Here is an 18033-nt window from a genome sequence, read left to right on the forward strand (position 1 = left end):
GCCCTGCACAGACCACAGTGATTGTCTCCTGCTGTGAATGCCAAGAAGACAGGATAAGCCAGATGGAGGTGAGAAAGGCCCATAGGAAGGGAAGAATGATCCCCCTCAAGGCTAGAGGTTCGGAGGAGCAGGAGGGCCAGATTGATCTACATGGACTTGGGTCTAAAAGATCTGGCTTGGATGGAGATGAGCTTTATGGGCTCTGGTCTCCTGCCACTTGGTGACAGAGCAAATCCAGAAGCTCTTCCCACCCCAGAGGCTCAGGGTAAGACAAAGAGTTGAATGTTCATGCACTCACTGCCTCCAGCTGTCCCAGCACCAGGGTTTCCCCTTGAACAGGCCCAGGATTCTGGATGTTGATGGCTGACTCACAGCTAGCCAATTCCTAGTTCTCACAGAGATTGTCATCAGCTCTGACAATGTCCTGAATTTCACCAAAGAGTGATTGGATGAGAGAAAAGAAACAATGACAAAGAGCCACACACAAGTCAGGGGAAAAAAGCAAAAGAAAAAGAAACGTATGAGCCAAGATCCCACCACGATTAAAATAGCTGTGGGAAGTGCCCACAGCTCCTGTCTGCTCAGTGAGAGAGGCAAAGGCCTTACTGCATGATCTTGTGGCGCCTGAGATGGGGTGACGGGAAACACCAGAAGGAGGGAAGCTGAGGACTCTTCCCTCTTCCCAGTGACTGAGATCCGCGCTGGCAGGAGGCTGAGAGAGGACAGGGACTCAGGAGGGCCGCAGGTGGCAGGTGCGAGGAAGAAGGAACCACCATCTCTGGTTCACTTTGCCCTTCTCCTCCTGGTCCTGCCTCTGTCCCTGTGGATCCATTGCTTCCTCCTGGGAGCTTCAGATGGCAGCTGGAAGGCCAGCCCCACGTCTCCCCTGACAGTCACTGTGGGGGCCCAGGAAAGCCAGAGCTCACCTTCCAAGGGGGAGGAAGCCACCTGCCAGGGATTTGTTCCCACTCAGAGGCCCAGCCCTGCATCCTACCTCCACCAGGTCCACTTTCTGGCCTGTCCTTCATTTTCCTCATCTTTCTCTTTCTCCCCAGTATTGGGGCCCTTCCCCCTGAGCAGGGAGTGGGTCTCTTCCCTGCCTTCTCCCTTTGTGCCCCCAAATGCAGGCCCTCTTCCCCCTCCTTCATCTCCTGCCTGGTCCCCATGCCCACCATGTTTCTCCTTGAGGACCTCTCCTTGGCTACTGCACACCTCCTCCAACCTTTGACGTTTGATTTTTATTCAAAAGCAGCCCCAACATCTCCTCCTACACCTAAAGCACTGATTTGTTCCAGAATCCAATTCAGTCTGTGACCCACAGAGTCCATCTCCCAACAAACACAGAAGGTTTCCCAGCCCCCTGCCCCAGGTGAGGCCTGCAGCGCTGCCTCAGCCAGTGTGTGGGGACACAGCCCTGGGGACTCGTGGGAGATGGAGGAGATGCTGCTCATCTGGAGGCAGCGTCTGTGCCTGTAGCTTCCTCACAACCACATCTGCTTTGCAGGGAAAATTGGATGTTTTTTATCACTTTCTTCAGCGCTGCAGCCTGGTGCCATTGATGCGGTATCCAACCAGAGACATGGTAAGCAGGACACAGGGGTGCTCTCCATGGGCTGGGGTCTTGGTTTTGCCCTTGAAAATTGTTCCCTGGGACTGTGAATCAGAGAACCCTGTCCCAGCATCTGCTGAGAGAAATGCCCAAGATGTAGAAAGACCTGGAGGTCATGAGCCTTCAGATGATTCTTCACAGGACACCCAAGCATTTCCCCTGCATCCTCATCAAGGATATCAGGTCTGTTCTCCAGAACAATGCCAAGAACTTCCAATCCTGAGTAAAAAGGGCTGTGAGGTGTATTTGCCTCCGTCCGTCATCCCTCCCGACTACTTACCCACTGTTATGGGACTGCTGGCTGCACCCCACCCGTGAGACCCTCCTGGGCTGGTTGCTCAGGTATCAGGAGTGGTGGAGGACATGGTGCCACGCCCTCCCCAATGTTGTCTAGCCAACACTGACTGCATTTACCAGGTCATAAAGATGCCCTCCTTGCGTCAGTGTCTGTGACAATGGGGAGAAGCCAAATCATTCCAGTTGTTATTCTCCAAAATTAATAATAATGATGGATAATTTTGTTGCGTCTTTTCTGTGGTCAGTTGCCAAACCAAGAGTGTTTTCACTGCTTTAATCCTCCCAGTAACTGTATAGGTAGATACTGCTATTATCCCAGCTTTGCCAAGGGGGAACTGACCCACAGAGAGGCTGAGTGACTTGACCCAGGTCACAGAGGCTGGGAGGAGCAAAGCCGAACTTGGATTCTGAGCCTGGCCATTCTCATTGCTCTGCCCCCTTTCCGTTCAGCATTCATGGTCTCATGATGGTTACTCCCAAGCCACCAGAGATCTGCCCTCCTCAGGCCTCCAGATGCAAAGAGGCACTGCTCCTGGTTCACCTGGGCAGCACCTGGGCATCATATTTTGGGGTGTTCTCATGCACAGACCTTTTGTACAGACTGGGCCAGGGATCTGGAGGATGTTCTGGTTCCAGGGTCTGTAGTTAGGCTGCACTGACTGTATTCACTGAATCAGCCAAACACTGGCTCACGTGGCTGGTCAGGTGGGTGTTAGAAGCTCTGGACAGGCCTGAAGCCCCTGGACACTGTTGGGGACACAGCTGAGGCACGGTCCCGCCCGCCAGAGATGCTGCTGGTGACGGAGGCGTCAGTGCAGCTGGGCTCCTGGCTGTGGATCAGAATAGAGCTCTCAGGCCCAGCTTTGCTTACACAGAAGCCCCATTCTCCATGTATCTCTCGATAGCTCTCTGGAGACTTGAAAGTCATGAATATATCAGCGAGTGCCTGCTTGGCCAGATCACAGTCTGTGACAGGGTGACATTTAAGCTAAGAAATAATTGATGAAAAGGAGTTGGTGAAGTGAAAATCCAAAGTCCATCCCAACAGAGGAAACATCCAGTACTTTTACCCTGGGGCTGTTAGGCTTGGAGAATCGAAAGGCTGGAAATTGAGTACTGTCTTCATCAGTCCAATGGTCAAGACATTCCCAGGTTACCAGTGTCACCCTATGGTGTGGGGGAGACGGATGAGCACCAGTAGATCAGAGCGTCACAGGAGCACCAAGTCCAGACTGCATGTGGGCCACACATGCCCTGAGTCCCCCTGTGGTGAATGAATGAGTGGGAAATGAATGAATGAACACTTCTAGTCACATATATTTCTGTGTAGATGCTTTTGGTCATTTCTCTGAAACAAGGAGCATTTTGGATCTGATGATATAAGGCAGAGAAATCTGCATTGAGGGGTGCTGTGCAAGAATGTGGACAGATCCCTTTGCCATCTTCAAGTGATCATAGGAACGTGCTGGCTTCAACCTGTTACCTAGTCTATGATCTTGACCTAGTTTCTTGAACATTCCAATCATAACATTTTTATCTCAAAATCAGGGATAAAATAATACAACACCACTGAATTTATAATACAGTTATCAAGAATGCTAGGTTACTTTTTTGTTGAGGATAAGGGAATGTCCAGATGAGTCCACGCAGCCCAGAATCCAGAGGTCCTGGAGTCCCATTGGCAAATCCAATCCAGAGACGCCCAGAGATGCTGTCAGCTAATCAGTGTGCTCAGGCCACTCTCCTTGTCACGTACAGGACTCTCAGCTGGGGAATAGTGGGAGATGATAGAAAAGCCAGGGACAGCTGGTACTGCAGACACATTATGCTGCCCCAAAGGGAGCCCAGAACAAAAGTTCTGTATGTGGTGCTGCCTCAACACCCCATCCCCCATCTAATGGCACCATTGCCTGCCCTTGCCCTGTGGGTCCAGAACCCAGGTTGAAAGTTGAGATGAGGACTCGTCCTTTCGACAAACACTCACCAAGAAAGCCTGGGCAGTGCTGAGGCTGCTGTGGCAATCAGCAGCAATCCCAGTGCAAAGGTGACCAGACAAGTTCAACACTAGAGCAAAGGGAGTCCAGAGTCAGAACAACAGGGCTCGCTGGGGAAGGGATGGCATATGTCCAGGGCCTGAATAGAGTCTAGAAATAGGCATCCAGATTTGAAGCCAGCACCCAGGAAGAGGAATAGCATCAGCAAAAGCTCACCCTGGGGATCCTGACAGGTACTGAGTCTGATCCCCTTGAGCCAAGGAAACCATAGCCTTCTGCTCCAATTCCAAGGCATCTCAGTGACCCTCTCTCTCTCCTCTTCTTCACACAGGGAAGATGCCCCAGCTTCGCCTTAATGAATCCTCACTGCGCACCAATGCTCTGTGGCCCAAAGATCTGCCCTCAACCCAGGCAGGAGTGTTTCCCCCTAAATAGCTGTAGCTCTCACTGGCAACATCACCAACCCATACGCACTCAGTCATTCTCCAGATTCCTGCCACTGAGCCCTCCCACTGCCAATAAGCTCTGCAGAAGTCCTTTGTCACTCCCACCCCCATAGCCCAATGTCTAAAGCACCAAAAACACAAACTGTTAAGAGCCCCTTTTGTACCAAATTAAACATATATATTGTGTTTTGGATTACAGTCAAAAGGAGTTGGAATTTGTTGCTGATCAGCAAGAGAGTTTCTTACCTGGTAAGCACTGCTCCTCCATATGAGACAACTGTACTACTCCCACCAGGACAAAGCACCCTGGTGTTCTGTGGATGTAGACAGGATGAGTCCCATTCCCCAAGACTGGTCTCCATCTGTCACCAAGGGTTGAAATACGTGTGGTGTTAGCCGAAATATGCTCTTTCAAGAAAGTCCAAAATATCTTTGATGTGTGAATACAATCTGTGTCCATTACTCACTTGCTGTTATTTAATCTCAACATATTGAAAAACAGAGATATTACTTTGCCAACAAAGGTCCATCTAGTCAAGGCTATGGTTTTTCCAGTGGCCATTTATGGACGTGAGAGTTGGACTGTGAAGAAAGCTGAGAGCCGAAGAATTGATGCTTTTGAACTGTGGTGTTGGAGAAGACTCTTGAGAGTCCCTTGGACTGCAAGGAGATCCAACCAGTCCATTCTGAAGGAGATCAGCCCTGGGATTTCTTTGGAAGGAATGATGTTAAAGCTGAAACTCCAGTACTTTGGCCACCTCAAGCGAAGAGTTGATCCATTGGAAAAGAATCTGATGCTGGGAGGGATTGGGGGCAGGAGGAGAAGGGGACGACAGAGGACAAGATGGCTGGATGGCATCACCGACTCGATGGACGTGAGTTTGAGTGAATTTCGGGAGTTGGTGATGGACAGGGAGGCTTGGCGTGCTGCGATTCATAGGGTCACAAAGAGTCGGACACGACTGAGTGACCAAACTGAACTGAATTGAATCTCCTGGGCAAGTTACTTAATCTAACTGTGCTTCAATTTCCTTACTGAAAAGATGTGGATAGTGGTGTCTCCTCTAAAAGGAGCCACAAGGGTGACAGTAACTGCTGCAACATGCTCATCACAGGGCCCTGTCACTTGTGAAGACTCGGGGGCCCAGTCTTTAAGGTCTTCTCCCATGCCCCAGGGAAGAAGACAATGATGAGCTTAGAGACATCAAAAAGCATGTCGTGAGTAAAAAGATGTTAGAAAAAATCATGACTTGGGCTTTTAGCTCTGGATATCATGACAAGGGGTTGGCACACATGAGAATTCTCTGAAAACTGTTGACCACATATAGGTTAACATTCAAGGCCACCACCCATGTAATCTCCAAGATACCATCAGAAAAGGTCCTTCCACCTACTATGTCCTTCACAAATGTGAGTTCCCTTCCTGTACCTTTATTTTTCTCATAATGTTAATTCCTGGTTCCCAGTTTCCCATCAGCTCCTCTGGTGACACAGACAGACCTCCCAATTTTCCAAGTCCCTTTTGAAGAAGCCTTTGAAAACATGATCAGGTTTCCTTGCACACTTATGTGCTAGAGGACTATCAGTAGACAAGAATTCATTGTGAGGATCACACAACATATTTATGAAGATGAATCAATACCCTGGACCAAAGAGTCCAAGATGAGTAGAAGTGGCTACTACCTCAAATGTGTACGTACCAGTGCAACAAACAAGGGACCATTAAGAATCAAGTAAACATGAGAAGATGAAGTGAATAAAATTCTCTAAAGAAATAGAGGTCTATGAACTCTCTTATAAAGAACTCAGTCCTCTTAAAGCAGTTTCAGTTCAGTTCAGTTGCTCAGTCATGTCCGACTCTTTGCGACCCCATGAATTGCAGCACGCCAGGCCTCCCTGTCCATCACCCACTCCCGGAGTTCACTGAGACTCATGTCCATCGAGTCAGTGATAGCATCCAGCCATCTCATCCTCTGTCGTCGCTTCTCCTCCTGCCCTCAATCCCTCCCAGCATCAGAGTCTTTTCCAATGAGTCAACTCTTCACATGAGGTGGCCAAAGTACTGGAGTTTCAGCTTTAGCATCATTCCTTCCAAAGAACACCCAGGACTGATCTCCTTCAGAATGGACTGGTTGGATCTCCTTGCAGTCCAAGGGACTCTCAAGAGTCTTCTCCAATACCACAGTTCAAAAGCATCAATTCTTCGGCATTCGGCTTTCTTCACAGTCCAACTCTCACATCCATAAATGGCCACTGGAAAAACCATAGCCTTGACTAGACGGACCTTTGTTGGCAAAATAATGTCTCTGCTTTTGAATATGCTATCTAGGTTGGTCATAACTTTCCTTCCAAGGAGTAAGTGTCTTTTAATTTCATGGCTGCAATCACCATCTGCAGTGATTTTGGAGCCCAGAAAAATAAAGTCTGACACTGTTTTCACTGTTTCCCCATCTACTTCCTATAAAGTGATGGGACCAGATGCCATGATCTTCGTTTTCTGAATGTTGAGCTTTAAGCCAACTTTTTCACTCTCCTCTTTCACTTTCATCAAGAGGCTCTTTAGCTCTTCTTTGCTTTCTGCCATAAGGGTGGTGTCATCTGCATATCTGAGGTTATTGATATTTCTCCTGGCAATCTTGATTCCAGCTTGTGCTTCTTCCAGCCCAGCGTTTCTCATGATGTACTCTGCATAAAAGTTATATAAGCAGGGTGACAATATACAGCCTTGACATACTCCTTTTCCCATTAGTGAAATGCAGGAAACATGGACAGACAACTACATGAAATTCAGGGGGAAGATGCATCAACAAAATGAGAAGCTCAACAAAGAAACAAAACTATCAACAGACCAACTGGAAACTAGACCTGAAAAATACCGTGACTATTTTTGTTGTTGTTTGGGCACTAAGTCTTGTCCAACTCTTTGCAACCCTATGGACTATAGCATTCCAGGCTCTTCTGTCTTCCACTGTCTCCTGGAGTTTGTTCATATTCATGTTCATTGAGTCAGTGATGCTATCTAACCATCTCATCTTCTGCCACCCTCTTCTCCTTTTGCCTTCAGTCTTGCCCAGCATCAGGGTCTTTTCCAATGAGTAGGCTCTTTGCATCAGGTGGCCAAAGTATTGGAGTTTCAGCTTAAGCATCAGTCCTTCCAAGGAATATTCAGGGTTGATTTCCTTTAGGATTGACTGGTTGGATCTCTTTGCAGTCCAAGGGACTTTCAAGAGTCTCTACACCTACATCTACAGTGCAGAAAATCCAAGTAGAAGGGGAACCAATAGACAGTAACTGTCACTGTAGCACTGAGTACAGATGACCACAAAAAGAGGCTAAGGGGACACATTCATGCAACTCTGTCCCCCTAAATTGTCTTCTTTTCCCTCAATTGTGTCATGTGGCCAGCAGTCGTCTGGAGCTAGCTCATAGGGCCTTGTAGGATTTTCAAGAATTTTGTGAGCCAGCTATTTTAACACAGACATTATAGAAAGCCATATTAAGTAAACTGTTAATAAATTATATATTTTTAAAAGGCAATAAATACCCCCAAGCTCAGAACTTCCTAATTCTTTTACTAGAGAAGGCAATGGCACCCAACTCCAGTACTCTTGCCTGGAAAATCCCATGGACAGAGGAGCCTGGTAGGCTGCAGTCCATGGGGTCGCTAAGAGTCAGACATGACTGAGCGACTTCCCTTTCACTTTTCACTTTCATGCATTGGAGAAGGAAATGGCGACCCACTCCAGTGTTCTTGCCTGGAGAGTCCCAGGGACGGGGGAGCCTGGTGGGCTGCCGTCTGTGGGGTCGCACAGAGTCGGACACTACTGAAGCAACTTAGCAGCAGTTTTGGCTGTTGAATATCTTGCTGCAGATGGAACTGCATCTGCAGCTGTGTATGGTAGTTCTGGTGCCCTGCTCCTGTGCATTTCTGCCCAACTCTGCATCTAATGACATCAGGAGAAGAGAGAACCATAAACCCTGACAGGGAGACATTCATCCCTGTCCTTCCCTGAATGGCTCCACCAGCAAGTTCTTGAAGCTCACAGGTCCATCTTCAGGTGTCTCCTCAGTGACAGAGTAACAGGCAGAAAGGCCAGGGGTCTCCAAACGGAGGAAATAGGCTGCAAGTGTCAGGCATTTTTATCTCTCTTAAGCGGCAGGAGGAAACAAACTAGCGATATTTTTCCTTCTCTATAGAGGTAGGTGTAGAAGACTCTTGAGAGTCCCTTGGACTTCTCTATACAAATTTAAAAGGAGGTTTCTCTTAAAATACTGTGTTGCCATAATGACACTTGGTTTCGCCTGAAGTTAACTATTCTCAAACCTTGAGTTAACCAATTTTTCTTATGGAAATGTTTGTCTTAAGCTATGTTAATGTGCTATGCATTTACCCCAAACTCTGTTTACAAGAGGGTTCTGCCGAATCGCTCAGAACCTACTTGACAAACCAGTATGTTATACTCAGACATTGTTCCTCTAATCTACGTAAATGAAACTATTTGTATGGTAATCTGCCCTTCTACAAGATTCAAGTCAATCATTTTACGGCCCAGGATGAATCATCTGGTGCCAAGATTATCCCAAAATACATTTTATGAATGAAGGGCCTGGTGCCATTCTGAGTTTTAAGACATTCTTTTCTTTCATTAACAGACTGTTAATGACTATATAACATCCAGCTGAAGACTAGCAGGGGGGTACTCTTTCTGCCCCCTTCTGATGCCTATGTCAGAAGCTTTCTCTATCTCCTTTATACTTTAATAAAACTTTATTACACAAAAGCTCTGAGCGATCAGGCCTCGTCTCTGGCCCCGGCTTGAATTCTTCTCCTCCGGAGGCCAAGAATCCCGGCGTGTTTTTGTTCGGCAACAACCTTTCATCAGCTTGTGAGAGGTTTGCCAGACCACACTTCACTGAGTGTTCTGAGTTTTATCATTAAGAAGTATATGTCCTGAGCCCAGGAGGACCGCAAAGAGTGGACAGCTCTGCTCCTTCCTCACAGGGACATCATTTGGGTTCAACTCAGCTGCTTACTCTTGCCCTGCCTCCTGCCCCAACTGTAAAAGGCATCATAGCTACCTACCCTCCTGCTCACTATCTGGGCAAAAGGAGTCTGTGATATGTGTTTTGCGTATGTCGCCTCCTTCCATCTTCCATATACCTGGAGGGTCATCACCATCTTTCACAGATGAGGAGGATCCAGGTTCTGCAATACTAAACATCCTGTCCAGTGTCCTACAGGATGAGGCACAGGCTACAAGCACCATGTATGGTCCCCAACTCCTCTCACATGACCTCTGTGGATGTGTTTGTTTCTCTCTGGGTCACTCCTGGCCCTGGACAGTAAGTTCTGGGCCAGGGACCACATGCACAGCCACTCAGTCCTGCCTCTGTCCCCACTTCCTACATGGACCTACCAATGCCCTTTGCAACTAGAGGGTGGTTCCCTGTCCATATGCTCATCAGGCAAAGCAGAGCTGCTCCCTCCTCTTTCTCCTTCCAAAGACACCAGCGGTTCTGGCAGTGAGTGGATCTATGCAGCCTTGTTGTTTTGCTCCCATCCTGTATTAGAGGGACTCTGCTGAACTCCACACCCCTCAACAGCCTAAGTTCATGTTGGTCTCCTGTTCCCTGACACTGTTTACTCCTGTGGCCCTATTGTATGTGTCCTGATAAGGGTTCTTCTCGTTTTCCTCGTGTCTTTCAGTCCGAGCTCAGCAAGACAGCCCTCTGAGCCACACTGACATCTTTAAGTACCACCCATTGTCTTCCTTGTTGAAAGAACCTGATTTCAATCCCAGATAACCCAACTTTTTCCCAGTCCTTAGATCATGGGCTCATGGAGTAATGATCTTGGCAGCCTTCTGAAACTGAGCTCCCCAAGTCAGCAGTATTGAGGGGTATATTTTCATGGACCCCACTGATAAATGAACTTGACTTAATAGTTAAACAAGAGTCAAATCAAGTTGTTGTTTAATTCCAGGTACTTTTTAAAGGAAAAACATCTAATATATAAGAACATTAAAAAGTTGATTATAAAAGAATATGCCACGATGCCGGGCAAACCAAAAGAAGGCTGGAGTCTTCAAGAACAGTGTGAGGGTTAAAGAGGGCAAGTTCCTAATGGTAAAATTTTATTTCTTAGAAAGCTACATTATTATTTAACTAACATGCACTTACAAAAGAAAAATTATAACTGATAAAGAGAAATTGTTAAATCCACTTTATACTGAGAAACTGGAACAACTGTCTGTTAAAAAGACAAAATATTACTTAAACTATAGAAGGTTTGAACAACACAATAAACAGAATAATGGGATTTATAATGTAATATATATATAATTTAATAATAAGGAATCTTCCATTCAGTCATGTATCAAAAAAGAAATGTGGACTTCCTTGGTGGTCCAGTGGTTAAAATTCTGTGCTTCTAAGGCATGGGGTGCAGGTTCCATCCCTGGTCAGAGAATGAAGATCCCACATGCCACATGGAATGGCAAAAAAAAATTAAAAGTAAAATAATCAAAAGACCATATTCTCTGATTACAATGCAATTGGTTTGGATATTGATGATAAAAAGAAAGTTTAAAAATGCATACAATCAAAAATTTTAAATCATACATGTAGATAATTATGACTCAAAGGACAGATCAAAACTAAAATTTAACTGTTCTTAAAATCAAATGATAGTAATTATTACTTATTAAAACCTATGAGATACAGTGAAAGAAAAATTTAAAGAAATAGTTGAGCCCCAAACAGAAAAGGTGAAATATGAAAATCAATAAGACAATAATTGAATGAAACATATTAGAAAAAGAATTGCAAAATACTCAAAGAAAGTGAAAGGGACAAGATTTGAAAGAACAAATATATCAAATGAAAAACTAAAATTCAGTAGGGAGTAATAATGAAAACTAAATTTATTTGAGAAGTTTACAATTATAGATACTACACTAATGAAATTGATCATAGAACATGGCAGTGTTTCCTAATCTTTTTAAAAAATTTTATTTTATATTGGAGTATAGTTGATTAACAGTGTTGTGTAAGTTTCCGGTGTATAGCAAAGTGATTCAGTTATAATCTATTCTTTTTCAAGTTCTTTTCTCATTTAGGTTATTACAGAATATTGAGCCAAGTTCCTGTGTTATACAGGAGTTTTTTTAAATATCTTTTTCCTTATAGACGCTTACTCCTTGGAAGGAAAGTTATGACCAACCTAGATAGCATGTTCAAAAGCAGAGACATTATTTTGCCAACAAAGGTCCATCTAGTCAAGGCTATGGTTTTTCCAGTGGCCATGTATGGATGTGAGAGTTGGACTGTGAAGAAAGCTGAGCGCCGAAGAATTGATGCTTTTGAACTGTGGTGTTGGAGAAGACTCTTGAGAGTCCCTTGGACTGCAAGGAGATCCAACCAGTCCATTCTGAAGGAGATCAGCCCTGGGATCTCTTTGGAAGGAATGATGCTAAAGCTGAAACTCCAGTACTTTGGCCACCTCATGTGAAGAGCTGACTCATTGGAAAAGACTCTGATGCTGGGAGGGATTGGGGGCAGGAGGAGAAGGGGACGACAAAGGATGAGATAGCTGGATGGCATCACTGACTTGATGGACAAAAGTTTGGGTGAACTCCGGGAGTGGGTGATGGACAGGGAGGCCTGGCGTACTGCGATTCATGGGGTCGCAAAGAGTCAGACACGACTGCGCGACTGAACTCGACAACTAATGTCACTTTATTTATGGGATTTGTTAAGTGTTAAAAGTCAAAAGGAGGCAAGGAGACAGAATTAAATGCCTCACCTTCCCTTTCTTGTCAGAACAGAAAAGAGCATTTCTTTGGTGAGGTTAACAGACATGTCGTGACCTGACTGTGACCTGACCTCAGGAACAAAGGATCTGACACCAAGAAGTTTGCAACAACTAGCCATGTCCCAACCTCACCTTTCCCATAAAAGGGCTTTCCTGAAAGCTTTCAGGGAGTTCAGGGATTTTTAAGGCGTGAATCACCTGTCTTTTGCTCTGCAAAGGCTCTGCAATAAACCTTTGTCTGCTCCAAGCTCAGACATTTCAACGTTGTTTGGCTTCACTGTATGTTGGGCACATGGACTTGTGTTCCATAACCATTTTAGATTTAATAAGAATAGATTTTGATATATATCACTCTTTTGTGCATACAAAAGGAAACAACTTGGCTAAAATATTTCTAAACACTTTGACATTCACAGTCTGAGTTTTTGAAACACTTGATTCAGGGTTGTTAATGGCCAGTGTTGCTCAATGGAGCAGAGATAGGCCATCCCCACTCAGCCCTTTCTGATTTCCTGTCACAGAATTTGTGGGTATAATACAAAAGATCTTGTTTTATGTCACTCAGTTCAGGGTGGTTTGTTAAACAGCAGAAGATAACTGGCGTGTCCTTCATTCACAAGGAACTTTGACTCTCCTGCAAGACCTTCTTCCCCTTCTGGATCCTTCCACCAACTGTGTCACAAGAATGACCACTGCGACGCTCTACGCTCCCAGTTCCTGGACGTCCTCCCAATGGTGATGTCCGTATCTAAGCCACCTCAGCTGCCTTCTTTCAGTTGACAAAAAGGGAGGATTTCTCTGGGATTTTAATGGCTGCTTGAGAGGGTTTGGAATGAGAGACAGAGGCCTCATTTTATCAAAAGATCCTCTGCCTGCCCTCTGGGATTATCAGCAGGAGGACAATGAGCAGAGCTGCAGGTCACAAAGTCACCATGCCAACCTTCCTGTCCATCATAAGGGTCATCACAGAGAAGTCAGTCTCCTTGGGGTGGGGGAAGGGCTGTCCCCCAGGGCCAGCCATTTTGCCTCTTCACCCTCAGGGCAGGTAGTGGGGAAAGCTCACAGTGCACTATCGTTAGAGGACTGGGCTTGCCAAGGTCCCTGGGTGCAAGCAGAGATCATAGCGGCCCTGGCCTGAGGTGGCCTGGAGTGATTAGGATCAAGTGGGAACTCAGGAGTGGCCAGTTAAATGAGGAGCGGTGGGCCCTGGATGCCTGGGCTCTTCTTTTTGCTGTTGCTCCCCCTTCCACTGATGTGTGCAGAGGGCCTCCAGCACAGTGCCTTGGACTGGACAAATTCCCACCAACACCTTTGCAAGGACTGGGGAAATGTTCATTGCTACTTCAGCCCAGATGAGATAAGCTTCCATGGCAGCAACATGCAGCACAGGAGCAAGTCGAACAAGCTGTATGACTGTGATGGTGACTTCAACCTCTATTTCGTCCTGGATGCGTGAGTGGCCCTCCCACCTGGCCCCGGGTGCCCCTCAAGGCACCTCTGTCATTAACCTTACTGATGGCAGGAGACGGTCCAAGGCTCTGAGAAAGAAGAGGCAAGGACAGTCTTGATCAGACCCAAGGACAGACCTCTGTGACTCCCTTGTTCCTGAGGCAGAAGGAATGCTGAGTGACAGACAACAGACACGGAAGTACACACACTGTATGATACAGTTATGTGAAATGTCCAGGATAGGCAAATCCACAGTGACAGAAAATAGACGAACGCTCACAGGGGATAGGAAGACGTGTCGGGTGGTGGGCGGGGTGCGGAGAGCGGAGTGGTGGCGGCGGCGGGCGGTGGTTGGGGATTGACTGCTAGCAGTGACAGATTTGGGGGCAGTGATAGAAATTTTTTTACAATTAGTGGTGATGGTTGCATGACATAGTGACTACACTAAAAACCACTGAATTGTAGTCTTTCAAATGGTAAAAGTGAAGTCGCTCAGTTGTGTCCGATTCTTGCAACCCCATGGACTATAGCCTGCCAGGTTCCTCTGTCCATGGGTTTTTCCAGGCAAGAATACTGGGGTGGATTGCCGTTTCCTTCTCCATTCAAATGGTGAACTAGATGTTAAATAAATTTTGTGCTCGGTCATGTCCAACTCTTTTATTACCCCATGAACCATAGCCTGCCAGTCTTCTCTGTCCATGGGATTTTTCAGGCAAGAATACTGGCCTGCTTTGCCATCTCCTCCTCCAGGGGATCCTCCCAACCCAAGGATTGAACTCGTGTCTCCTGCATCTCCTGCATTGGCAAGAGGATTCTTTACACTGAGATGCCCGACAGTGACTTCATATAAAATATAAATTTTATCTCAATTTTTTTAAAGTATTCAGAGAAAAGAGGAAGGGGAAAACATTGTAGAGTTGTGTCAGGCAGTTAAATAATAAAAGTTGTAATAATAAAATTATGTCACTTTTCTGAAAAAAAAAATGGGCAGAAGACTTGAATAGATATTTTTGCAAAGAAGACATGTAGATGACTAACAGGCACATGAAAAGATGCTTGGCATTGCTAATTGTTAGAGAAACACAAATCAAAACCACAGTGAGGTACAATCTCACCCCTGTCAGAATGACTATCATCAATAAGTCTACAAAATGTTGGGGAGGATGTGGAGAGAAGGAGACTCTGGAACACTATTGGTGGTAATGCAAATTGGTGTAACCACTATCAAAAACAGTATTGAGGCTCTTTATAAAACTGAAAATTGAACTACCATATAGTCCAGCAATTCCACTCCTGGGTATAAATTTGAGAAGATAGATGCACTTTACTGTTTATAAACAGTGTAATTTCCAGTTGCCAAGGCATGAAAGCAAACCAAATGCCCATCAACAGATGACTGGATTAAGAAGACGTGTGATGTATATATAAATACATATGTGATTACTACTCAGCCATGAAAAATGAAATAATGCCACTTGCAGCAACATAGATAGAGATTATTATACTATGTGAACTTAAGTCAAAGAGAGAAAGACAGTATTGTATGGTATCAGTTGCATGTGGAATCTGTTTAGATTATTATTGTTTTATTATTATTGTATTATTGTTTAATAATACAAAGGAATGCATATACAAAACAGAGCAGACTCAGAAAGAAAACAAACTTGTGGTTACCAAAGGGGAGAGGAAATGGGGGAGAGAAAATTAAGGCTATGAGATTAACAGATACAAACTGCTCTATAGAAAATAGACAAACAACAAGAAATTACAGGGGATTATGCTCATTATCTTGCAATAATTTATAATGAAATACAATCTGCACAAATACTAAGTCACTATACTGTACACCTGAAACACAATATTGTAAATCAACTACACTTTAGTAAAAAGATTGTTCTGAGCTCTTTGTCAGACAGTCCAAAGATCTCCATTTTTAATTGAAATATAATTGATTTGCACTGTTGAGTTTCAGTCTACAGAAAGCTGATTCAATACATACATATTCTTTCCATTATAGATTATTACAAGATATTGAATACAATTCCCTGTGCTATACAATAGGTCCTTATTGTTTATCTATTTTGTATATAGTAGTATGTGTAAATTAATCCCAAACTCCTGATTTATTCCCTCTTCCTCCCTTCCCCTTTGGCAACCATAAGTTTGTTTTCTATGTCCGTGAGACTGTTTCTGTTTTGTAAGTTCATCTGAATCATTTTCAAGGTTCTACATGTAAGCAATATCATAAGTGATATCTTCTTTATCTGTTTAACTGTCACTGGACACTTAGGTTGCTTCCATGTCTTGGCTACTGTAAATAGTGTTGTTATAAACATTAGGGTATATGTATCATTTCAAGTTAGAATTTTCATCTTTTCTGGATATATGCCTAGGAGTGGGATCTGGATCACATGGTAACTCGATTTTTAGTTTTTTAAGGAACCTCCATGCTATTCTCCATAGTAGCTGCACCAATTCACATTCCCATCTACAGTGTAGCAGGGTTCCCTTTTCTCTACACCATCTGCAGCATTTGTTATCTGTAGACTTTTTGAAGATGGACATTTTGGCCAGTGTGACTGCATTTCTCTAACGATTAGTCATGTTGAGCATCTTTTCATGTGCCCGGACTCTTCTTCAGGAGATGTTGCTGCTCAGGAGGATCCTGCAACCTCTTCTCTAAATGCTCAGGGCTCTAGCAGCCCCATGTATTATACCTGCTCCATGGCTTCTGTGGTCTGACCTTGTAAATTTAGAATATAGGAAAATAGCGTGGGCAAGCTGTGAATTTGGTGGCAGGAGATAATTCTTCTTCTCTCTCTAGTTCCTTAGATTTCAGAATTCACAGCTATTAGAGTGAATATATGTGTTAGACTGTGAGGACCTCATAGATCATCAAGCCCAATTTTCACCTGTCCCCTTTTAGGAAAAAGACTCATTTTTGCCTGCTTACACGCACCCAGTTACCAGGGTCACGCTTCCTATAGATCCAGCCCACTCTTTTTCGAGAGAGAACTGAGTTTTAGATAATACTTCCTTGCATGGAGCCACAGTAACATTATTATATAGCTCAAAAATGACCCCGTCTGGATAGAATGGATTCTGAGGTCCACTGACGGTGCATTGTTTGTTTTCTACTTTGTTTTGTTTTTATTTTAATACTGTATGTTCCCCAAGATTACTTCCTGCTCCAGGCTGAAAGTTCTCACTTCTCTGTATTTCATATCCCTGTGCTTTCTACCGGAGAAGGCAATGGCACCCCACTCCAGTACTCTTGCCTGGAAAATCCCATGGACGGAGGAGCCTGGTAGGCTGCAGTCCATGGGGTCGCTAAGAGTTGGACACGACTGAGCGACTTCACTTTCACTTTTCACTTTCATGCACTGGAGAAGGAAATGGCAACCCACTCCAGTGTTCTTGCCTGGAGAATCCCAGGGACAGGGGAGCCTGGTGGGCTGCCGTCTATGGGGTCGCACACAGTCGGAGACGACTGAAGCGACGCAGCAGCAGCAGCAGCAGCAGTGCTTTCTACCTGACCCTCACTCCCTTCAGCTTTTCCTTTGTTTTCAGATGACCTAGTGACTATACACTGGTTACTTGCTTTATGTATCAACTGCATCAGCCCCTCTTTTCCTCTTTTAGTTCACAACCAACACCATTAGGCGGGTGGGTTAGCACTTAAGGGAAAACTGAGCCTCAGAGGGCTTCCTCGTGGCTCAATGGTCAAGAATCTGCCTGCCAATGCAGAGAATGTAGGTTTGATCCCTGGATCAGGAAGTTCCCTGATTGCCAGGGAATGGCAATCCATTCCAATATTCTTGTCTGGGAAATCCCATGGACAGAAGGAGCCTGGTGGGCTACATCCATGGAGTCATAAAAGAGTCAGCCGCAGCTTACCAACTAAACAACGAGCCTCAAAAAAATTAAGTAGCATGCTCGAGACTAAGAGGAAATTCAAACTTGGGTCTTCCAACTCCTGGCTGCCTGGCTGCATGGTACATGGTAATTGTTGTTCTTTTTGAAGCTCTTTTTAATATAATACACATAATAGAAAACTTTCCTTGTATGTACATTCACAGTGTTGTGTGACCATCACCACTGTTCACCTCTAAGACGTTTTCATCATCACATATTGAAACTGTACACATTTTTTTCACATTTAACTTAGCTCTATTCCTTGCCCTTGACAAATATCTCCCCAAACCCTCTTCCCCCAAGTCCCTGGCAGTCACCATTCTCCTCTATACTTCTGAGTTTGCCTATTTGAGATTCCACAAAAAAAAAAAAGAGAGAAATTGTATAATATTTGTCTTCTGTGCATGGCTTATTTACTTAAGGTAATGTCTTTAACATTTGTGTCAATTTGTGTTGACACAAAAGGCAAAAATTTATTTCTTTTTAAAGACTGAATAATATCCTATTGTG

General features: G+C 44.8%; 1 protein-coding gene across 1 annotated transcript in view; it reads left to right on the top strand.

The window, feature by feature from the left end:
- The first annotated feature begins 13348 nt into the window (after positions 1-13348).
- The window catches only part of LOC147342762 (anthrax toxin receptor-like), a 40501-nt gene continuing 35816 nt past the window's right edge, over positions 13349-18033 (top strand). The window contains exon 1 of the mRNA XM_086381340.1: positions 13349-13611. Within this exon, the coding sequence (XP_086237466.1) occupies positions 13349-13611 (263 nt within the window). The remainder of the gene's footprint in view (positions 13612-18033) is intronic.

This window comes from Bos grunniens, chromosome 28 (genome assembly GCF_055505025.1).
Source record: "Bos grunniens cultivar Pamir isolate PY7600 chromosome 28, Bosgru_T2T1.0, whole genome shotgun sequence".
Taxonomy (NCBI): domain Eukaryota; kingdom Metazoa; phylum Chordata; class Mammalia; order Artiodactyla; family Bovidae; genus Bos; species Bos grunniens.